Raw genomic sequence first — 25000 nt, forward strand, 5'->3', positions numbered from 1 at the left:
GGTCATCGCTGTCAGCGTGATCTCATCTATCAGCCGACAGTGGCAGCGCCGACTGGAAGGTCTCGACCGCAGACCTGAACGGGGCAGAACGGGCGTTAAACCGTTTTGCCACGGTTATTTGGCTGGTGCAAAACAATTCACACGTGTTCGAGAACAGCTAATACGCTGTTTCTGTCTAAGCTACAAGCAGAAATTACCAGAAGAATGGCCGACATTTGAATTTGTTTCCTGTTGCGTTACACGAGCGCTCACACAATTGTCACAAAAAACTGTCAAAACAACTGAAATCGGACATAAGTGAGTTTGTTGGCTAACAGGCACCGGTCCTTTCGAGGATGATTTTTGTCCTCGCTGCAAAAGAGAGTCAGCAGGAAGTTGATTTATATGAAATCTAGCCCGACACATAAAAATGGCCTCCATTCCGACCATCTTTGTACATTGATTTGAATGGGAATGACCGTTCTACTCCATTCAAGTTCTGCCGGCTGGACTCCCCAAGAATCCGATTTAACCACAGTAACTGAATAATTGATTATCATGAAGCTAAACAGAGTTTAAAAGGTAATGCATTAGGCTACTGGTTACCACAAAAAAAGTAATCTGAGTGCGCCAACGTGTTTCTTGGTAATGCATTAACCCATTTGAGCAATGGAAAGATGAACTGGCAGAGCAGGAAGACATCACGTAGGCACAGCTTAAAATAAATCCAATCAGTATCAAATGTCTGCAGTGAAAATTTAGTGATTTGAACTTTCAGCTTTCATGCAAACTTAGATGACAAGGAAATCCTGGTAAAAACAAAAAACAAACAAACAAAAAAAAAGGCTTTTCATTTTTGACCGAATCTTAAAGAAAAACACCGCGGATTCTTGCCCTTCAATGAATACTGCAGGATTTAGGAATTCATCTCCCGTTCATCTTTGCAGAGCTCAAGCACACTTGAATTGTAATCCTATTCAAACCAGTAGAATCAAAAGTAGAACATTTGAGAGATTGTATATCTACTGTATGCACCAGCTTATGATGGTCCCACCAGCATCAGCGCTTGAAGACTGGATCTGACTAAAAACAGAAGACCACGTCCATGGATTTGATGAAGTCTCCTCAATTTAATGCCAAATGCACAAAACACCAAAGTATCAGTAGCTGCTCTTGCCACTTCAGGCGCCTCGTCCAATGATCTGAACAACCAAAGGAACCACTGAGTTGGAAATGTACAGTGAACTCTTTCAGCGTTTTGCAGCGAGAGATAAATCTGTCGCTGGAGAGCAACTTCTGTTTGTATTCATGAACCGGCTGCTGTGTTATCACTTTGACTTGTTAAAGGCCTTTTGTTTCATCTCAAAGGGCCCTCCAAACAAAAACCGGCACTGTGCGTCATGCCAGAAAATTCAAATTTAAAGCAGACTGATGAAAAATCGATCGGTCAGTGAAAGCAAAATCAGGGCAAATTGCAAATCAGAGGCAAAAACCGGCGTACGACCAATGTCCAAACATCATTTAAGAGAGGGACCAGTTATGATACAGTCGAAACTCTTCACACCTTTTTTTCCTTCACTCTTCTTTCAGGCAGAACAGCTGTTTGGTGACCAGAGGAGCCTTTCTGGATGTGTTGCTCTGCCTCTGTGGGCCAAAGTTCAGTCTTCTTGATGGTGAGTGCAGCAGCAGGTTACTGTATATGTGTAATCAAGACATTTACTGTGTGGAACTCCTGGTCCTTGTCGCCTTTTCTACCAGTCGATCAACTAAAGACGCTGGAAGCCTAATTAGTGAAAGACATTGGCCTTTGAACAGAGCAGAAGTTTGTCAGCTGGCCTGGAGAGTCTGGGTGGGAAAAGTGAACAGCTGACCGAATGATCTCCAAAGTTAATATTGTGCAAAAACCTCCACGAGCTTCGGTTTGTCCGCCGGGGTCGCCCGTGGTCCCGCCGTTGGAGATTGTGGTTTTGCTGGACATCTTGTGTAGGTGTGTGAGAGAGTGCAGCGAGCCAGAGCTGAAAAAACGAACGCATGCTCAGCAAAAAGCTTCCCCTGGATAAATAAAGGTTAAACAAAAACAGAGCCACACAGAGCTGGATGGAAGACAAAGGAAATCTGTTCTCTTTTTATTTTATTAGAAAATAACTGCAAAAAAACGGGGAAAAACAGGAAACTGACAGGCTCTCACAACAGGATGTTACAGCCCCATTCTTAAGTTTACAAATGAGAGAAATTTTGAAATCGCACTTACTGGTGTTGGTACTTATTAACTGTAAGATTGAAAGTCTCGGTAATGGGAGCCATTAGCTCTCCAAATGATGCTGATTGAGCGCACAGCCACAGCTGCAAATATTTTGGTAATTGACAGGATTTCGGATACCGCTGTTCCAATGCAGGAACTGTCACCAGAACACAAGAACCCTGCGGGGAAAACGGGAACTTTCTGTACCAGAACAGACAGTCACTAAACGGTTCGTCCAATCATAAAGTGGTACTGTCTTGGTTCCTCAGGGCTGTCGGGGTGCAGTTTTAGTGCTGAACATCCCTGATTGATTAAACACGATTCAAGCAGTGTGATAATATTTTTTATGTTTTATGTTTTTTTTAATGAGAGAGCGACCGCTAAGACAAATTAATTATCATTCTAACATCATCCTGGCAAGAGATCACTCGGCTAATAACTGAGAGAAAAAACAACTGTTTGTCTCCGTTTGCAGTCGCACGCCATGTCACGGTTGATGTCCTTTACTCTGCATAAAGGCGGGATCCTCTTTTCAGCTCACGATTTTACAGCGTCACATTTCCTCTCCATATAATCATGAATAAAGTGAAGCTTCGGCTGCTCGAGTTAAGCTCTCTGTTCTCGGGGTTTGATGGAAACACAGACGCACGAGAGGTCAGGCGCTCGCTTTGGCCTCCGAGTCATCTTCTAAGACCAAGACCCAGGACCTTTGACCTTTTGGGTGAAAAAAAAAAAAAAAAAAGGTTAAAATTGCACTTGGTTGTTTCATTGTCTGCAGGCTACAGTTTGCAAATTTCCCCATTTCGGGATCAGACCAGCATGGAAATTGCAACTCCCTGGCAGTCCTTCAGTAGCTGCGTATGGAAGTGGCACCGAGTTCACTAGCTGATGTTAGTAATTTATCATCTCACGAACCAAAGGCTGCGGTCCTGCCATTTGGTGGGAATTTGGCTTTGAATACTCGCCTAACTCTGAACAGACAAGCCAACAGCCGGAGAAGCTGGACACCGTGTTGTCCATTTAGGCTGATTGCTGACAGAAGTCAAATTTGTGTCTCTGCTAGTTTAGAGAAGCCCCCCCCCCCGGTGTGTTTGCTTGTGTGCGCGCCTGTGTGTGTGTGTGTGTGCGTCCATATGTGTGGGAGCGTGCACGTGTGCAGGCCGGTGGGGGTCTCTGCAGTGGAGGAATGTGAAACCGAAGGCGAGTGCTCTTTGACAGATGGTGGGATTGTGCTTATGACCCAGTTTAAGGCAGAGTGTTTTACAGAGAGGAGGGGGGAGGCGTTTGTGTTTTTGGTCGGCCATGTGCTGAACACATGTTCGGCTTGACAGTGGAAATGCCGAGGGTTTCTCAAAACAAGCCTGTACATTGAGCGCTCGGCCCGGCCCGACCCGGCCTGGCCCCTTACATAACAAACTTAATCTCTCTCTCTCTCCCTGCACCTCCAGTATCTCTCTGACACTATCATTTGTCTGTCTGTGGCTTCATCTCTCTCTCTCTTTCTTCTCTCTCTCTGTGTTCATCCGTCTATATGACCCATATGTTGTTTGAGTCCTCTGCTGCTTTTTCTGTTTTTTTTGTTTCTCTTTCTCTCTTTCTCCTTTTCTCTCCCTCAGCCTTCAATCCTCGCCCTTTCCTGTCATCTAATTTCACTCTCAAACAAATCAAATCCCGAGTTAAGAAACCACAGGTCGGGCCAGTCCGAATGAAAGCAGCAGGGTTTTAAGAGCGCCGGGCACCAGGGCGAGAGGAGGTGAACAATTCGCTTTTTCACTCTTTCGTCTTTTCTCTCTCCCTACTTTTGACTGGCACCGCGCATTAAGTAGGTTTATTGGCCAATTCCTCTCGCTTCTGAGCACCACTGTGTGTGTGTGTGTGTGTACGTGTGTGCGCGCACATTTCTCTGCGGCAGCCCTTTTGATCCATGAGGACTCATAAAAGCCCCCTCCATCCATCGCTTCATCCCTTCCTCCCCCAGTCTTCTCTGCTCTACAGCCATGCCAGTAAAAACAGCAAAAGAGCTTGGAGTTTGGAGAGTACAAGAGAAGGAGTCAGAGGCGAGGAGCGAGAGAGCAAGACAGACACAAACAGAGGCAAAGAAAGTCAGACAAACACGTAATATGTCAGTGAAGTCGCTGGAGCTCAGTGTGTTTTCATTAGTTTGGTTGCAGATGTGATGTTAATACAAGCAGTTTTTTTCAACAGCTCGAGATGAGAGGCTGCCACCAGCCATCAGCCCGTCCCCGGTGTCTTTGATTATGGCAACTTTGTCTGTTCAGATTAAGGAGTTTTCAGATCAGAAAAGTTGTGTTTTCAATCTCTGTGAAACCAGAACTTTGACTTCAGAACCAACACTAATAATATCTAAAAGTTCCATGATTCTCCGATACCACAGCGGACAAGAAAAAGCGATGTTTAACCACACTCCACTTGGAGAGGCTTTGTAGCGAGCTCGGCACAGGGATCTTGATTTCGTTTCGGTGGCCGTCGTTGTCAGATCGGTTAGCTGTGTCGCTCCGTTCTCACAACACGGCACCAGTTGTGTCGGCCGGTTTCGGTGTTTTTTTTGGGATTCAGTTCAAGATGTGAGGTGCTGTTTTGATGCTGTTGCCATGTTTTCGCTGGTGTTGATGTTTGAAATTTGCAAGACTACGGCTATTTCTGTCATAATTATCCTCATTTTTTCCTCTTGGCTGTTTTACTCCACGTATTTACCCCCTCTGGAGGTGAAGATGGAATTAAAATTCATTTTACAGAACATGTGGTGAATTTATATTGAATTTAATCTTTTGCAGTGATTAGGAAGAGTTGCACTTAAGTCTGGTTTGATTATCTTGACTTTTCCCTGTTTAGTTGGGCTAAACTAAACTAAACCACCATTAACTTCATTGCTATTAGTATAGTTTCTGATGTAGTTTAAATTTTTTCAGGATTTTTTTCTCAGAACAAGCATAAATATGTTGAAACAAGGCCGGAAAAGGCAGATCAGTCCACCGGGATCAAGAAAATGACACTTGATCAGTATTCAGGTTCCCCCTGCCCTGTAAGTTTCTGTTCCACCTTTACTCCTGCACACTTCAATCACTTAAGTGCTACACACTTTTAGCTAGCTGGACCCTTAAGGACACACACACACACACACACACACACATGGACACAGGGTCTTTAAGGTAATTAGAGGGAGGGACTCCACCAAATTGTAAAGCTCCATCAACATGGGAAAGAGGTCAGCTCACATTTGTAGCACGCTCACACACACACACACACTCACACTCACGCACACACACACAGTGTCTGGGGTTTGTTTTTCACAGTTTGGGTAATGATGGTGGAAGCTGATGTGAAATCCAGCTGTGAGCGTGCATGTGAGCGCACGTGCACGCCCCTGCCGGCCCGGCTCGGGCTTGACACGGCAGGGCCTGTTTACTGCCTGCCTTTGGGGAGCTGAGCCTTACTGTCAACACACACACACACACACACACACACACACACACACACACATACATTAATTTCATGCTGAAGAATCACAGATAGAAATGGAAGCCGTTATATTGATCTTATCTGAAAGTTGGACACGTTGCTGCTCTCCAAAGCGGTGTTTTGGGATATCTCTCCTCCATGAATTTAGTGTCTCACACTCGGTATTGTTTGAATATGAGAGCATATTTACAAGCCTCCTCAGCTCGTTTCTCGTCAGCCGGCTCCAGGTTGTCATCACTCTTGGTGGAAATCAACTGCAAAACACAGAAGAGGCACGAAGCGGTCGAGCGGACCGGTCACATAATCTTGCGGTCTTGTTTTCTCCCTGTGTTCAGTCGCATTTTCTGGAGAGATGCGCGTAAACTAGCCGGGGGCTACGCAGCGACCTTGACGACGTATCTGCTGTGCAGGAGTCTTATCGTGGCTGTTTTAACCCTTTAGCCTGCACTTTTCTTGGACGAACTGAATGATTTGATGAATGCATGAAGCACCAGGAGGACAGTTAAGAAGCAAAATGGACAAAAGAAAGTCAGACGTCTTTGTCTGGACAAACAGTGAAGACAAACTGCTTTTTAAAAGTAATTAGAAATCGCCTCAGAGCAGCGCTACATCCACATCTGCGCCCCTTTGCATTATCACACTGCAGGCTTTGATCTCCTGCCTTGACTTTGTCCTTAGACTGATTAAAAAAAAATGAAAAAGATAGCAGAGGTCCTGAGGTGACCCGCAGCTAACCTGCCAAGTTTGATCCAACCTGTTACACACCAGTAACAAGCCTAACTTTAACTTTCTCTGAGGTAACAAACTAAGTACAAGCCTGTGTTATTACTCACTGTCATTCGCTCTCCTCCTGTCTAAGTCAGCGTTCGTTATCCAGACTTCACCTGGTCCAAAATGCTGCAGCCGGACTCATCACTCAATAACAGGCTTGATAATTCTATTTTCTACACAATCAATCAATTAATCAATCAAGAGGGAACCACACTTTAATTTCATTATTCAACCTGTTGTATAATGACAAATAAACTTCCTTGTATCCTTGTATCACAAACAAACAAAAGATGTGATATTTTCCTCTGAGAATAGAATACAGTCGTCCCTCGCTATAACGCGGTTCACCTTTCGCGGCCTCGCAGTTTCGCGGATTTTTTTAGTGCAATTTTGCATTCTTTTTTTTTTTTTTTTTTTAAACAGCGCATTGTGTTCTGCGTCCTGATTGGCTAAGGGACTGTAGACCATTGTCAATCAGTCTCCTCCGTGCCGTGTCTCCTGTACAGTACAGAATGCGTTCATTCTATAATACTGGACTTATTTTTCTATGAAGGTTTGAACTTTGAGAGTTTAAACAAGAGAGAAAAGTGAGAAAATGTTAATGCCTGTCTGAGAAAAGTGTATAAAGTGTGTAGTGAGGGGGTTTTACAGCCTTAAAACATCTAGAATAATTGTAAAAAAATAAAGCTGACTACTTCGCGGATTTCGCCTATTGCGGGTTATTTTTAGAACGTAACTCCCGCGATAAACGAGGGACCGCTGTAAAATAAAATTTTTGCTGATTATAATGATTTTACTGAAGTTCAGGCACTTCACAGGTTTGCTTCAGATTATGTCACTGAGCTTTCATCTTCTTCATAAATGCGCCATGTTCGTGCGAACAGGAGGCCAAAATTGGGAGAAAACATGTTTTCTGATTTGCCCGGCTTTCTGCGGACAAGGTCTTAATGTATACCCGACATACACACACACACACACACACACACACACACACACACATAGACACACACATTCTGGCAAACTGCATAACATAACAAACACGAACAAGCCTCGCACTCAGCCACATGCTCGCTCTCTCTCTCTCTCTCTCTCTCTCTCTCTCTCTCTCTCTCTCCCTCGCTCGCTCGCAGTGACGCTGCTTAAAGTGCAGGAAGGAAATGGCGGTGGGGTTGGACCAGTCTTGGCTGTCAGCTTACATCTTGGTTTGGATCAGAAAGTCTTCTCTTGGCTTGTTGACCCTCTGTCCAAACTCCGCTCCGTACCCGTCTCTCCCTAAACCGCCAACTGTACGCTCGACCCGGCTTTATTTGAACCAAATGTTGTGGTTTCGCTTTGTTAAATATTTGACCCGTCTTGTGAATAAGGCCCTCGCACAAGCGGCGCTCCGACTCCCTCTGTCCTGCACACAAAGAGGCACAGGTTAGCCAAAGTCTCCCCTGGCCACATTTTAAACACGGATGATAGGAATCTCTCTGGTTTCTGAAAGAGCTGTTTTCATGGAGAATATTTTCAGTAATTGTTTTTGTCCTACAGTCTCCTTTTCTTTTTTTTTTCTTTTTTTTTTTTTTAGTTTAAGCTGCATCAGCACATTTTTGGGCTGTTGTTACACTCCTTTTTATTGATATTATGATTATGGTATGACCAGAATACAGTAGGCCTTTATAGACCTGCAGCAATAGTTTGTGCCAATCTTCAGTATCCCAGTATTGTGTTGCATATATTTTCTTTTTTTTTTCTTTTTCCCACTTTTGCCCCAGAAAAGTAACAACAAATTGCAACTAGTCACTGTTTCTCTCAAAATGTTATTTTAAACAGGGTGGAAAAATCTATTAAACTAAATTTGTACCATGCTGTGCCAAATTTATACCAAAAACTCTCCAGAGAAATCCGTCATGATCATACGAAGCCCCCTGGGGTCAAATTATGACCAAAAATAAATAAATAAATAAATAAACTGTTACTAAATCTGTACTCTCAGTTTACAAACCAGTGACCTTGGAGAACCGGGACCGTAATCCGAGGGCACGGATCTGTAATTCAAGTACATTTTACAGATCTGTGGATTCATAAATTCATGGATTATGAGTCCACAGAGCACAGATTATAAACCGTGAGTACAGATTTACACACAGGTCTTTGTTTTTTTTTTCTCAGATGACCCCGGGAAGCTATGCATGATCATAACTCAAAAACATTAATGCATGTTAATGTCATTTGAGAGTCACTGCTGTTCTTTTGACAACAGAAATACATTCCTCCACTGATCTTTGGTAAATACTAAAAGATCTTCCAGATGAACAGCTAATGTGATGCTCGCTGATGAGGGTCACTGTCATAATGAATGTATGGCCTAGTTATACTGAATAACTGTCCTCTGCAAAATACTGATTTAAAAAAAAAAAAAAAAACTGAAAATTCAAATAATGGAATAAAAATCAGCACCAACAATAAACAACTAATCAAACTCAGCCAGAAACTGAGCCAGACCGCGACCCGATAAATATGAAAGTATCACATTTTGATCACAGCTGTACAAAGCTGCACATGAGCGGTGTAAAGAGACACGAGCAGATTTAAATAAACACCGATAGAGGAAGTGGAAAGTTGACGCCCAGAACATTAACGCTTCATAATCAGACGTCAGAAATCAGCCTGGAGACGACAGGGACAGGGACACAGCTCACCTCCTCAGAGAACCTCCTCTGCACACTCTGTTTTAATAAAAAAAAAAACAAAAAAAACAGCTCTGCATCCTGACTAATCACGGTTCCCTTTCTTTCTTTTTTCTTTCTTACTCTTTTCTTTTCCTCTGTCCTTGAGTCAGTTTTGCTCTCCTCTCCTGACTCATATCTTCCCTTGTTTTTTTTTTTTTTTTTACAGTACAAGGCCTTCTCCTTTCCCTTCGTGCTTCCTTTTTTCATGACTTTCTTTCTTTCTCTCTTTCTCTCTTTCTCTCCTCCTTTCTTCCTTTCTTTAATGAGCGTGTTTGGACTCAGTTGAAAGAAAAGATCAACTTCGGGGCCATGTTTGTCTTGATTCGCTGCCTTTTGCAGATTGTTTGTGTTGACTTTTCTCTGTGGGGTACTCTGTATAGTGTGTGTGTGTGTGTGTGTGTGTGTGTGTGTGTGTGCGCGTGTGTGTGTGTGTTTGTGAGAGACATCAGTCACGTTCAGTCCATGAGCTCTGTTTTTGTTCTCTTGCGATCCGAGATGAATGCAATATGTATCAGTCAGTGTGACAAGCTAGATGGAGGCATGCTGTTTTTACAATCCTTCACACACACACACACACACACACACACAACTTCCATGTCTCCTTCCATTCTGTCTTGACGGACAGTCGTTTTCTCTCCGACGCGCTGCCGTTCTCCTGCCGTCATCCTCGTCCCTCCTTCCTCTCTCCGCTCCCTTCATCATTAGTGTCATTACTGCCCCCCCCCACCACGACACCACCGCCATTATAACCATTAGGATCTGCTCTTGTGGCCCCCGGGACCCCCCTTTGAGGATCGGGTTCCATAGTAACCTGGCCCGTCTCCACGGTAACTCGGTCCCGTCTCCGGAGGAATGCGGCATTTCCCGCTCTTTTGTTGGGCCCCGTGTTGAGTAGCACTGCGGGGCCAGATTGAGTTGCACTGGATTTCATAAGCTTTCTCTGTGTGTGTGTGTGTGTGTGTGTGTGTGTGTGTGTGTGTGTGTGTGTTAAACTAATTGAGTTGGCTGTCAAAGCGGGGTCTGTGTGGAGTCTTGGAGCAATACTGTAGGGAGGAGCGCTGCTATAGAGCGGCGTTGGGTTTCTTTGGAGCTGCCCTGCTGCTGGATTATGCTTATATTTCAGAGCATGAGTGTGTGTGTGTGTGTGTGTGTGCGCGCGCATACATGTTTATTTGTGCGTCCGTGACTCCCCCAAGGGTGTAAATTCACAGGTGGCTTGGTTGGCACGGCCGTGGGCATTTCCAAACAGACGTTTACGCGGCCTCTCCTATAAAAGCCAAAATAGCAAGCAGCAGAACGCGGCGGCTTCTTCAGTCTCGTCTGTTGTCTGCATCTGTTTGGCTTCTCCGAGAGCCGTGGAGCTCGCACGCAGAGAGGAAACGCCAGACGATCTGCTCGCTCTCAACCTGTTGCTCCTCCGTCGCGTTCATCTGATAAGTCTGACGGCGTTGCTGACGTCGCCGAGGACGTCGCCGTGCCGACACATTTGTTTCTGTTGTGGTTGCAAGCGGTGTGAAGATACTGAGCCACGATACTTTCAGAATATGAAACTTCGGTGAGCCTCGTGGTGAGGCTGCAGCGTCAGTGCAGCTCCAGAGAACAGCATGTAAAGAACAACACAGCAAATACACAAAGAAATATGAATTAAAATATTGTTTAAAAGAAGGAAAAAAAACATTGAAATTTGATTTTGGTTCTGCACGCTGAATTCAAACTCCATGCAAACACCAAATCCCTCAGAAAACACGAGCTCTCATTCTGCTACAACACAGGACCAGAGCAAACATGGAGGTGGAGCATTTTCCCTTTTTTTCACTTCCTGAATTCTTTGTTTTTCTCTCGCACATCATTGAAAGGGTTTGGCTTAAACTACAGGACATCTAGACCCTCACTCACTACACCAGAGAGAGAGAGATAGATAGATACTTTATTCATCCCGCAGGAAATTCGCAGTTTTTCAGCAGTATCCACAGATTACAGATTAAGTAAATAAAAAATAAAGAATAAGATCTAAGTACAACAGAATAAGATCTAAGTACAACCCAGTGTGCAAAAAGCAATGTGCAAAAAAAAAACAAAAAACGTGTGCATGGGTGTATAAAATGTGCATAGATGTAGGTCAATGTGCAAATTTAGAAGAAATATACAGTATACACATGATAAATAGCAGTAAGCAATATAAACACTATAAACAAGGATTATAAAAAAATAGAAATATGAACAATTTAAACAGCATAGCACTTCCTCACTACCTGTCCTGAATGCAAAACTTTAAGCATCGGCCAACAGACCCTTTTCACAGCCGTCACCTTGACATTTTGAAATAGCAGGTAATCACAGGTGGGACTAATGACATTAATGAGAAGCGCCGACTCACTGGAAAGGCTGTGCTGGACGTGGATGTAACAAAAGCTTAATTAATGTGATTAGTAACACCTGCGTTTACCCGACTAGTTCATGCCAAAATGGCTGCTGTGAAAAAGGTCTGTACCCTGAGTTGCACCGTTAGTTTTGGTAATACAGGCTTCTGAATACAGAATACAGGCTTCTGTGTGCAAAAAGGGAGAAAATCAAGGGAGTTTGCTTTTATTTCTGACATTACATAGGGCTTAGATATAGATTAGATAGATTAGATATATGAAGAGTTCATTTGCAAAAACAGATAAAAGCCATTCTTAAAATGAATACACCTTTTTCACTGATACTGCTTGGAGTACACACACACATATACACACACACAAAGCATGATTGAGGATAATAAACATTATGCCAGGCTAAATAAACATATAAAAAATAGAAATAAATATAAAGTAAATTTTAATAAAATTCAAAAAAGTTTAAAAAGGTTTAATAAATTCAGATGGAGATATCTGTTTTTGCAAATGAACTCTTCATATATAGATTAGATATATATCAGTATTAGATATAAATTAGATGTAAATTTTTGGGTAAAATGTCCTCATCTCTTGCTCAGTTTCAGTATGGAGGTCAGTGCATCCTGAAAGAGAACCTGTGCAGCTGCAGGCTCTTGAAACTCAGTCATGATGGGAGAGTCGTGGCTCCAGTCAGTCTTGTATAAAGTATTTGAAAGCGATACTTGAGTAAAAGTACAAGTATCTTACCAGAAAATGACTTTGGTAGACGTTAAAGTCACCTTTTCGAATATTACTTGAGTAAAAGTCTTAAAGTACCTGACATTTACTGTACTTAAGTATCAAAAGTAATTTTCTATTATTTTCTGTACTTAAGTATTAGAAGTAAAAGTATTTAAACAAAGTGAGCGGTTAGAATTTTGATATTGACTTTATTGTGGCTTCCTTACAGTAAAAGCAACCCGGGTACAGGAGAAAAAAGCTTCAACTTTTTAACATTACCGTTAAACTTTTGTCACCATCAACAGCTCTCTCTGTCTCTCAACCTCCCTGTCTGGACAAACTGAACTTGGCAACTGACAACAACACAGCTGTCATGAGAGCGAGTTATTATTTGAAATTATAAACGGGTGCTTCCCATCCTGAAATGTGATTGGCTGAGCCGCGTTCCATGCCGTTGTGAAATCAGTGTAACCCGCTGGCAGACCGCAGCACAAAATATCCCTGCGCCAGTGTAAACGGACACAGCGTTGCCTAGCAACCAACTACTCTGCGCTCAACCTACTGTTAGGTTTGTTTCAAGACTTTTGTGAACAAAATGTCAGACTTTGTGGTGAATTTTGATTTGCTGGGCGGCCTGAGCCTGGATGAGTGGTTGGAGGAGCTGCTTGGTGTCTGTTAAAGGATGCTGAACTCACCACCAGCAACAATGTTTTCACCGGTGTGATAAAGAAACCGTCGCCGAGAAGGACGTGACAAATCTTCCCACCACCAAGCCATAACGGAGGCAGACTGCCAGAAGATGAAGCACTTTGAGGCACGAAGTTCAAACATACACTGGGGGCTTGTCTGTAAAGTCTGGTTTGACGTGCAGCTTCATATGGGACGCAGGGCAAACGAGGGCAACCGCAAATTAAAGCCCGACTCCTTCAGCATTCTCCACGACGAAAATGGCCTAAAATATGTCACCATGTCTTTCAACGAATTCACAAAAAATCACAAAGATGCTGCTGAAAAAAAACATAGAAAGCCTGCGGGGATTCATGTATGAACAGCCGGGTAACCCACTGTGTCCGGTGACGGAGCTTCTTCTTCGCACTTGGCGGCCGCGGTTGAAATGATAACAAACAGGAATTACGTCACCAACTAAACTTTTATTTTGTAGTAACGAGTAACGAGGATGGTTAAGAGAAATGTATCGGAGTAAAAGTACACATTTTATTTCGGAAATGTAGTGGAGTTAAAGTAAAAGTTGTCAGAAATATAATTAACGAAGTAAAGTACAGATATGTGAAAATTCTACTTAAGTACAGTAACAAAGTATTTGTACTTTGTTACATTACAACACTGGGCTCCAGTCAGTCTAAAAGTCGTGTGTGTGTCATTGTCTTAAGCTGTCAGGACTAAAATCCAAATCTGTGTCTGTCTCTCAGGCTCAGAAGTGGGTGAGCTTCGAGAGGAGGCGCTGGCCGTCCTGACGGCCTCGGAGCTGGTCGCCCCCGACGGCCCCTCCCCCACCGCGCTGCCCGGCGGCACCCAGTACCTGCTCGGCCTGGCCCGGGTGGCCCTCAGCGCCTGCGTCGAGGCCCCGGAGCTGTGGGGGGGTGCTCCGGGCAGGACGGGGCTCCTGGAGCGCCTCCTGCTGAGCCCGCAGTACGAGGTGAGGGAGCTGCTGCTGGACGGGCTCCTGACGGGGCTGAGGGAGGAGGAGGAGGAGGAGGAGGAGGAGGAGGAGAGGAAGAGGAGACCTCCATGGCTGGACGAGACCACCCTGTCTAACCTGACCAGCCTAACTCTTCACGAGACACACCCCCAGTGTCTGGCCAAGGTGGGACCACACACACATACGCCCTCACTCACACACACACACACACAAAGAAACATTACAGGGGGTGCATTTGTTTCTCTGAGCGCTCTATATGTGTCTGGTTATTTTATAGCGGTGCATGCATACATAATCTCCTGTGCACCACTGTTCTGTGTGTGTGTGTGTGTGTGTGTGTGTGTGTGTGTGTGTGTGTGTGTGTGTGTGTGTGTGTCAGCACTCGGAGACTAAGCCATGACTGATGCCTCTCTCTCTACCCGTTAAAGCCATCAGAACCACAGGCCCTAAGCAGCGTAATCCCTGATCCCTTTCATCGCACAATAAGGAGCCCTTCCCATATGAATTCATCTCTCCTGTTCATCATAACTGCGCTCAACCACAATGACAATCGCTGCAAATTGATTACACGTCCAAATCCATATTCCAGAGGCTTGCGTGAGAGGCTAATCGGCCGCAGGAGGACACGCCAAGCACATTGGCAGCGAGCTAGCTCTCTCTCTCTAGTCCACTCTCTCACTCAATTACTCACTTACTCACACAAGAGGTTTGGTAAGTTTCCACTCTAACAAGTTTTGGAGGGTAAAAGGCGGCCTATTTCCTGTTTCGGGACGGCGGCTCGTATTTCAGTGTGTTCATAAAGTGAAGACAGCCAACCAGCAACTCTGCTCTGTCCTCCTCTGTCAGTCCTGTCATTAACACTCCTCCAGAACTGACAGGACTCAGCACTGCTGGGAATGGGTGTGTGTGTGTGTGTGTTTTCCTGTGTGTTTGTGTGTGCTTTATATCTGTTGTGCTTCTTTACCCGGCGTCCATGTGTGTGCGTTCCTTGGCGAGCGCCGCTTTACTGCCCAGCCGTTAATGTTTTAAGTGTCGGCCCCGTTAAGTGGAGCCTCCCCCTCCGCCAAGGACACGCCAACCCGGCGGGCCGGTTGCCATAGCTCACTCTGGACTCCGCTGAAGCATTCTGGGAGAGCAGCAGGAGCAGCGGCAGGCCAAGGCCGCGGTGTGGGTCTGCTGCACAGCCCTGTAAACAGGCTCTCAAACAGTCTGTAGGAAAGTAACCTGTCATATTCTGCTCCCGACTGGAGATCCGTGCGCTGAAGAGATGGCACTGCCTGGAAAAGACGGTAGCCTGAACAGCCTCGAGGTGACGCCGCGATTCATTTGCATTCGCTTGCGTCTCGAGTTCGAACGCGTCCCGTTCAAAGCCTCGGAGGAAATCCTGACCACACATGTGGAAAGAAGCAGCTCGTGAAAAAAAAACAGGCTTTGTTAAGATCGCCTCGTCCTTGGGTCTATGTGGAACAGATGTATGTAAACAATAGATGCACAAAAAGTAAAAGCCAGCACTGTTCACCCAGAGCCTGTGATCCGAGCGAGATTTCAAAATAAGAGCATTAAGAGGGCAGACCAATCCTGCAAATCCTGCCACACAAAACCACACCGCCGCACCATGTAAGAGCACTTTGTTTGGTTTGTGTGTCACTCACATCGTCTGATCAAGGGAAGAGTCGGTGGACCGGGCTCTGTCTGTGCGTCACGTGTGCTTTCTGAGCCTCGGCTGGCCTGCTGCTAAAAACTTTGGGAAATGAAGGATTTTTGGCATGAGCATTTTGAATATAAACCTGATTGTCCCACCACCACCAGGCCCGTAGGCGCCCGTTCCCAGCGTCTTGGTCACTGTTGGATCAAAATTTGATGAACATTTGGGGGGGACGATATGACTGAATCCAATCCAATCCAATCTACTTTATTCATATAGCACAATTTTAACAAACACAAGGTTTTCCAAAGTGCTGCACAGCAAGATAAAACACCACAAGATAACACAATAGAAGCAGAATAAAAAGGTAAAAAACACAGTAGGATAACACGATAAAAATAAGATAAGATCAATTAAAATAAAATCAAATAAAGTAAAATAATAATAGTAATAATAATAATAATAATAAAATAATAAAACAAAATAGGATAGAATAAATAAAATATATAAAATATTTAAATAAATTAAAAAAAAAAAAAATGGCCCACCACGGCGCAGTCAACAGGCCAAAAAGTCTCCAAGTTTAAGCAGCAATGCCTCAGACAACACACATCACACATGAAAAAAAACAAAAAAAAAAAAAACAGACTGACTAACCAATCATGGGGGACATTTTTGGAAGTTTGAGTTTGCGTGTGCTGTATCTTCTCACATGGTGTGTGTGGTCAAGTTTCAAAGGACATTCAGAAACATCTCGAGGCCGTTGAGGCTACAGAGACAAAAAGGGGGACGGGACATGCGGCCATGCCTTAAATTTGAACTCACCTGGGTCTAAGGTATGTGTGGTAGTCTACTGAGCTGTTAGGAAACCCCTAAAACTCAAAACTGTGGACACGCACATCAGTGTATGGCGACTGTGTTTTATGTGTGTGTGTGTGTGTTTCTCTGTTCATGCAGGGTGGGCGTCACAGTTTATTTGCATGGCTCAGCTATGAAAGCCTGAACATGTCTGCGCCTGAGTCGTCCTGTTTTCACGTGACTGTGTGTGTTTTCACGTGTGTGGGTGTGCAGTTGATTGTCTATTGTGAGATGGGAGCTCATTAAAACAGACTGTAAAAGTCAGCAGCAGCAGCAGCGATGGTCAGGCCAGCTGGAACTGGAGCTGCCAGTTTAATACCTGGCAGACAGACAGGCAAGCAGATGGCTGGATGCACAGAGAAAAAGACACTCACACACAATGGTGGGAATTTTATACGAGTATTTTCATGTGAATTATGATGAATAAAATGAGAAAATCTGAATGCAAAATGTCCTCAGTGCTGCAGAATATCTTTTGAACTTTAGGCATGAAAGTTAATAAATGATGCATCGACTGGAGGAATTTAATTTGTGAAATAACAGCATAGATACAGACTTTGCATGATGGACCCGATGAATGGCATAGACATTTAAAAAAAAAACAAAAAAAACCATATATCCACCACAGCTTGGTCGACAGTATGGTTGTATGGCTATTAGCTGTTGGTGCATTAAATTTCCACATGTATTTCTGTGTTTATGTGTTTGAACAGTGTGAAATGTGGCCAGCAGCTGACTTCACAACTTGCCTCATACCAATTAATCAGCTCTTGAAAGATTTGAGAAAACATGTTCTCATATTTTTTGACAATGTGTTCTGTGTTCATTTGACATGACAGAGTTTTGCTAAATGTCACATGAAGACAGGGTCTGGTTTGTCTTAATTGACTGACTGATTTGCATAGCAGCATATTATCTATTTTGGAATTTAAAATCAAATAATTAACCATCCCAGTATGGTTTAACTGAGATGTAAAAGTGATGTCTTCATACTGACCATCAGCCCCTAAAAAATATTAATATGGCCAAAGAAAAGTAAGTAAATCTTAGCATCTTAGTGATTTTAGTGAAGTTGGAGTCAGAAAATGTTTGGAGTTTTTAGACAGAAAGAAAGAAAGACAGTCACGCTAACAGATACTGGAAAAAAGTACCTCTATAGGTCTGCCTTCCTACCTTCAATTTTTACTGCTCTCCTGCACAAACACAGTCACACATGCACACACACACACACACAGACACACAGACGAGGTGCATGCACGCTCTCGCTCTACCCTACACAGATCCCATAGAGCAGGCTTTATTTTAAAGCTCTAATAACAGGCTATGGCCTTGAAAGAAATAATAATCATTGAGATACGCAGGAGGAATGTCAACATGTGTTCTCGGCTGGATGTGTGTGTGTTTTAAAGGGGGTCTCGTGAGGAGGAAAACAAGACGTTCCTCCTCAGACTCGGTCAACCGCCTCGTTCCCTCCCTCCCGCTCCGACCAGGCAAAGAAAACAGCGTGGGGGTGAAGCGGGGAGCGGGGGGGGCCCTGGAGGTTAAGCTGAGGAGATGCTACGGCTGCGGCCTGGACAGAGAGATGAATGAGTGTGTGCGTGAATAAATGGGTGGATGATTGAATGAATGGATGATGGTGGTCTTGAACGTGGAATCACAACTAAATAGGTTTGAAAACTGGGGCGGCACAAAATCAAACATCACAATATCTTTGACCAAATGCCTTGATATCGATGTTGTGACAGGGATTACTGTTGGTGCTTTCATAAGATATTTAGACATAAGAGATTTTTGTGTTCTGCGTCCTGATTGGCTAAGGGACTGTAGACCATTGTCAATCAGTCTCCTCCGTGCCGTGTCTCCTGTACAGTACAGAATGCGTTCATTTATATAATACTGGACTTATTTTTCTACGAAGCTTTGAACTTTGAGAGTTTAAACCAGAGAGAAAAGTGAGAAAATGTTAATGCCTGTCTGAGAAAAGTGTATAAAGTGTGTAGTGAGGGGTTTTACAGCCTTAAAACATCTAGAATAATTGTAAAAAATAAAGCTGACTACTTCGCGGATTTCGCCTATTGCGGGTTATTTTTAGAACGTAACTCCCGCGATAAACGAGGGACCACTGTATTACAATATGTGAAATACCAGACAATAAATAGTTTCATATCAGACAGCGAACAGTCTCATTTCCCAGCAGATTTCGGTTGATGTAATTAACATCATCATGGATTTCCCATATATGAATCCCCGTATACGGTTGCACAGTTATCTGGCGCACCAACAAACAGCTGTTCTCTGTGGTAAATAGTGGAATTAGGAGAGATAGCATAAAGTGGTAAGGTCAGAGTATGAACCCCAGAGTATGAAGCGCTGAAACAAAGTTTAAGCTCGCTCAGCTTATTTCAGCGGCCCGTCACGCCCATCATGCAGTGACGAGTGTCAGGCGTGCGTTTGTTGCTCGTTGGCTTTGTCGCCTGTCCTGTGAATATCGCAGCAGACGGTGCAGCCAGCTGATAACTAGCGTGTCTCGGTAAAAGAGGGGCAGCAAAGAAGAAATATAGGGTGACGATTATCTATATGATGATTTCTGACTTCTCTGACACCTTGTGGATTGACAGGCGGACGGATGGTGGAAAGAGTGAGGGAGGGGGAAATATGGGGGAAATGTGGGCCCCAGTCACACCTGACATCACATCCATCCAGCGATTAACCACTTTGTCTGTCAAATGCCAAAGTCATGATGGTGAATAGGGATAAACAAATGACTCTAAGATGTATTAAGATACTGATGATGCTCAATGTGATTATGTTGATGATTTGGTGATATGATAACGGTGGTGACAAAATCTAGTATCATTATCTCTGTCGATTGCTCTTGAGTATCCTAATGATCCATTTTTGGAAAGTTTGTCTCAGCCTGCGTTTCCTGACACCAGATTGATTTGCATGCACTTCTTTGTTGGATTAGTGGGATATGACGTTTAAACATTTATGCTAATAATGAGGCCAAATGCACAGTATATGTGGTCGTCTGAAGTCTGAGGATCATCCTGAAGTTCACGTGTTTCCACATACAAGCCAGTCACGGGGGAGGAGTGTTAATACCCAGTGGGACGGGGTCATAGAGAGTGACCCACAGAGAAATGTTAGGGATCGGAGTCTGAATGCCCTTGCAATTCCATGCATCTTTGCACAGATGCATTTATTTCTGTGTGTATATCTGTGTGTGTTTGTGAGAGAGAGAGCGAGAGAGTGCGTATCCATGGTTAGGGTGTGCGTAGGGAGGATCTGGTTGTCGTTGGTAAAAATACCCCCGGGGGCATCTCAGCAGCCACACAGCAGCGAGGACACCAAAGCTGTGTTGATGGATGGGCCCGAGCAGCCTCCCTCACCGCCACTCGGAGCAGCGCCTTCACAAAGGCGCCGGGACGCTTTTTGTGGCTGTTAAACCATTTAAAAAAAAAAAAAACAGACATGATTCACAAATGACACACCGTGGGTGGAAAGTGCACTTAATTGTACTGGAAAGAAAATAGCAACACAGGGCACCGTTGCTGCACATATATATTTTATTTGCTTTGCCCATAAAATAACCCCATTCTACTGATATGAGGCTCAATACAAGGTGTGTCCAGTTTACAAACAAACAGCTAATCCCCACTGGCAGTTCATGTTGAATAGTTCACATCTTCACGTCACTGAGGCAAACCGTACAACATCCCAGGCGAGCTGTTTTGAAGAATATTGATCATTTCAGCAAACTGAGCCCACAAGTATTCACCTTTAGATGTCGCAGAGTTATGCAGTTATTGATTTACTTCATGTTGTCCGGGGCTGGAGAGAGCCTGCCTCTGCGTCCAGACACCTGTTTCTCTGCTCTGCAGTATCGCAGCTGTCCATCAGCGGGCCGGCACTGGATGTTTTGCAAACTGTTTCCATGGCTTGGTCCAAAGACATGATATATACCTACACCAGCAGTGAGTGAGTCAAAGGCAGCAGGACTTTCTGTGTAATGCTGAAGACATTCTGCTAATCGCCTGAAAAGCTTCCTGAGATCGGACGAGTAGCGAAACGTCTCCAGGATTTCATGGAAAGTCCAGTTGCCTTTGAGTTACGACCTGTACGACTTGGATGAGTGAAAACCCTCGTTGATCTGTGATTTGTACATTTGTATGAACCGCAATCAGTGCTGATTGTGTTTGCATCTCACTGTGATTCACTGAGTCGGACGTAAAATGATACCGTCAACAGTCACCATTCAATTCTTCAACCTTTCAACCCCGAGGGAATCTGTCATGGAAGTGTTTTGTTAGGTCAAGTCCTCCATCTCTCTCTCTTTCTCTCTTTCTCTCTCTCTCTCTCGCTCATACGTTTTCCTCTCTCTCTTTCCTGCAGGTCCTCCAGGTGTTGTGTGCTTTGAGCTCCAGCTGTGAGCTCCAGTGGAGGGACGGTGCTCAGATTTTGTCCCAGGAGGAGGTCCTGCTGCACCTCCTCTCTCTGGCTCAACAGTCTGCTCACAGGTCAGAGAACACACACACACACACACACACACACACACACACACACACACAGTGTACAAACCCTTTTTTTACTTGATCGCATTTCCTTGTATTTGATTGGATTTACATGTAGATGATGTTCAAAGGCAGGAGTCATCAGTTACTGGACTGTCCCAGCAGATTTGGTCGCATAACCTCCCCTATCTACTACTTCTAATTACTATTAATTTTATTTTTTTTTAATTATTTTTTTTAATGTGATGTACCCACAAGATGGCCAATTTTATTTTGCTTGAAAAAAATGTGTGTGTGTGTGGTGGACCTGATTTCTTTTTTTAATTATCAAGTGTGACTGCATGGAAAGAAGTAGAGTTATTGTACTTCCATTGGCAGGAAGATCAGATTTTTCAGCACTTAATGTTGGATTAAATTGCCGGGATGATTGATGGATGTTTTTGGCGGTGGCTGCGGTGTTTCTCTCTCTTGAAATATAACCGTGCACGTGCTGTGACTCTTGTTGAGGAAACAGTTGAGTTGTATTCAAACTCTGTTTTCTTCCGTCGCAGCACAAATTGTTCAGAATGCATTTGAAATGTTTCCTCATCCATGTCTTTCAAACCTCTTGAGCCGAATACCTCTTTCATCCAACCCGGGCCCCTGTGATCACCACAGCATACAGCGGGGAAATGCCCCTCGCAAATTTTACCTTATCAAGTTTCAAGGCAAATGCAGGAAAAGGAGGCGACTGTGTGACCCCGAGACGGCCACTCCCACCTGAAAACCTGCTGCCAAAACAGTTCCCTATAGCGATAACATACCTGCTTTCAGCTGCGATGGCTGGAAGAGGCATGAATACACCGCAGGGCAAGGTGCAGCCACACACTCACTGTTTTTCCTGTCTCGTTCTCGCTGCCTCCGCCTGTGAATGGGCCCTCACATGGCTGTGGCAGGCCGGCTGTCAGGCCTGCATTCAGAGCCAGAGTCCATGCAGGAGGGACAAAGGTTCACTGGCTGCACCTTCACCCTGCACCTGGACGCCCGCTGTGCACCGCTGGCCCTTGTGTGTGTGTGTGTGTGTGTGTGCATGCATGTGGGCGGCTGCTCGTCTGTCCTTTCAGTCTCTCGGTGAAGGAGAGGAAACTGACTCTTTCCCCCACTAGTTTGCAGAACCGCTTTCATTAGTTTTGTTGCTAAATTACGTTTGAGAGCAGATGATGGTTGGTTTCATGACAGAGCAAACACATGTAAGGCAGAACATCCAGCGGCCTGTCAACATGCAACTGGAAATATTAGTAGCTTCATCCAGGTGAGAAGAAGTGGATACTCAACGACAAAAGCTGTTGCTCTGCTGTTTCAGACATCCTGATCTTTTTAAATATGTTTGATGTTATCGGCACTCCCCCCAAAAACCCATTCCATGTCGAGCTCCATCTGGCACAGTCATGTCAAACGTAAACCTGTTACCTATCAATTTAGCTACCTAGTTGTAATTTATTTTCTTATTTATTCATTTATTATGTGTTTTTGTTTTGTGTGTCTGGGCAATTTACCATATTGCCCAGACACAGAAATTTCCCCACCGTGGGACTAATAAAGGAATATCTTATCTTATCTTATCTTATCTTATGTGCTGCAAAAGCAAATGTCAGTAGACAGCTCTGCTCGATGGAAATGTTCTTACAAGATGTTTGAACATTTTTTCCTTCGGCAATAAAGTGTTTTTAAAAAAAGAAAATAAAGGACCAAAATGGAAGTGAAGAATCTTGTCTGGTGCACCTCATCAAGTGTGCACATCTACACGTTGTCAGGTCAAAGCACTGAAGGCACGAACGCTGTTTAATCAGAGGAGGCGCTACTCATGCTTACGCTGTACCTCAATAAACAGATTTTATATATAGACTCTGTAAGCAGATCTGTAGGGACCAGATTTTATCGTCTGTAAAAAAAAGTGTTGTGTGATGTGCGGAGAAACATTTGAAAAATAGGCCGCTGCCCTCAGACGATAGCCGGTGGATCCTAAGATTGAAGAGAAAAAAGATTTTGTATGGCAATATTGGGAAAAAAGTGATGTTTCTGCTCACCTAATCCCTCATCAGAATAAATGTCAAAAATTAAATATAAACTGGTAGGTAGCATTTTTTTTTTTTTTTTTTTTAACCATCATAGGAACCGTCTTATAAATATATACAGAACACATTCACCTGTGGGAGACAAACCAATAATTATTTTTGTGTGTGCACATGTCCGTGCCTGTGCAGAGCCCCTGTTACATGAACCCCATTCACTGATTTGGCAAACACCACTGTGTGTGTGTGTGTGTGTGTGTGTGTGTGTGTGTGTGTACTGTAAGCCCTTTGACACCCACTGATAGACACACACACCTACTTTGACAAACCACTGCTGTACTTTTCTCACCCCAACAAGAGAATACAGGCTTGAATGAGGATTGGATTACAAAGGCTTTTAGCCCTGCAAAGCCTTGGCCCGGCCACAATCTCTTGGCCCGGGGATCCACTTTCCCTTTGGAGCGGCCCCAAGGTTATGATTAGAGCCGGGGAGGGATAAGATTGGGTTGCTGGCTGCCCTTGTCTCCTATGTGATTGAATGGCACTTGGCCTATTGTGATACATAATGTAGTGGTGAGTACCAGCACACTTCCTTTGTGGATTGTAAGTCAATACAGTTGTGTGATGTGTGTGTGTGTGTGTGTGTATTTGATTGCAGTGGGAGGGGTCGGCGTGTCATGTGCCGCGATGGTTTCGTTTTGCGCTTTGCGGTCGTTTTCAGACCCTCGAGCGGCATCACAGCTCCGAAGAGAGATGAAGGAAAAACGAACTCGGGTTAAGATAAATTAACCCGGTCAGTAACTGGTGTGTAAAGATGGTTTCAGGTGTGTGTTTTTTGTGTGTGTGTTTCAGTGTGGAGCTGCACTGTGCCGCCCTGACTCTGGCCTCTCGACTGGTGGTTCAACTGGTGACCTCTGACCCCGAGGTAAAGGCTAATTCACATGATAGTGTGAGCTGATAATCTCTGAACCGGGCCAGAAAAATCGTCTGGCAAGCCGTTAATACACTTCATGACTTTTTATAGACATAAAGAAACGAGGCTCAGGCAACAGGTGTGATATTACCGCCAGCCATGAGCTAAATTCCCGGTACGATTTTCTACTGTGACGCCTCTTTAGCAGCCAGTCTTTCACTGTTTGTAGGTTGTTTGACCACTAAGATGATAAAAACATGGGATAGTAGACATTTCAGTCCACAGGCCAATGTGGACAGACGACAAGTAAGCTGATTTTCTGACCTGCCAGTGGCCTTAAGAAACACTACTTCCTTTACATTTGCACCAAAATGTGTCTAAAGTACACTCAATTTAAGGCGTCTGAGGATTTGATACCAGTGATCATGTCATTTTGTGACACAGTGTGACATATAAGGCTTACCCCAGTGCCATATTTAAAGGAGGTAGTTCAGTATTGTTGTCATAAGGTTGAAATAATTACTAACCAGTAGTGATATGGTTGCATGGATGTAACCTGAGGCACCAAGTCCTCTGGTTGGAGATCTCCAACCCTCCAACTTCTCCTGACTTGGAGGAACAGCCGCAAACAGGGTGAACTGACCAAAAACATTTAAAACCCCAACAAACAAACACAGCAAAGTTTTTCTGCCCATAACAGAATACACCATATTTGTTGTATTTTTGCTCCTTTATAGTCCAGTAATTTTAAGCCAAATAAGGGGTCAACGTCAAACAAATTGCAACAGAAACAAACTCAATTGATTTTGTATCCTCGACATGTCCTGAGTGAGGGAAAAAAAGCCCTGAAGAATCCCACTGGGGGAAAGTTTCAAAAAAGACCAAAATACAGCCCATTCAAACGCCTATTAACTTTTTTTCTCATGTGAATAGGGTAAAAATTTTAACCTTTAGGTATCACCATGAAAATTGCTGAGTTGATTACTTACCTTAAGACAAATAAAAAATGTATTGCAAGTTTTTTGAAATTGTTTAGTAACATGAGCTAATTTGCATAAATTTGCATAAACTTTACTAC

At 44.0% G+C, this 25000-nt stretch overlaps 1 protein-coding gene across 1 annotated transcript in view; it reads left to right on the forward strand.

Moving 5' to 3' along the window:
* Positions 1-25000, forward strand: part of thada (THADA armadillo repeat containing) — a 122474-nt gene that overhangs the window by 78227 nt on the left and 19247 nt on the right. Inside the window, exons 31-34 of the mRNA XM_030071385.1 lie at positions 1570-1652; positions 13712-14106; positions 20840-20964; positions 23862-23934. Coding sequence (XP_029927245.1) covers positions 1570-1652; positions 13712-14106; positions 20840-20964; positions 23862-23934 — 676 coding nt within the window. The remainder of the gene's footprint in view (positions 1-1569; positions 1653-13711; positions 14107-20839; positions 20965-23861; positions 23935-25000) is intronic.

Source organism: Myripristis murdjan, chromosome 15 (assembly GCF_902150065.1).
Source record: "Myripristis murdjan chromosome 15, fMyrMur1.1, whole genome shotgun sequence".
NCBI classification, from domain to species: Eukaryota; Metazoa; Chordata; class Actinopteri; order Holocentriformes; family Holocentridae; genus Myripristis; species Myripristis murdjan.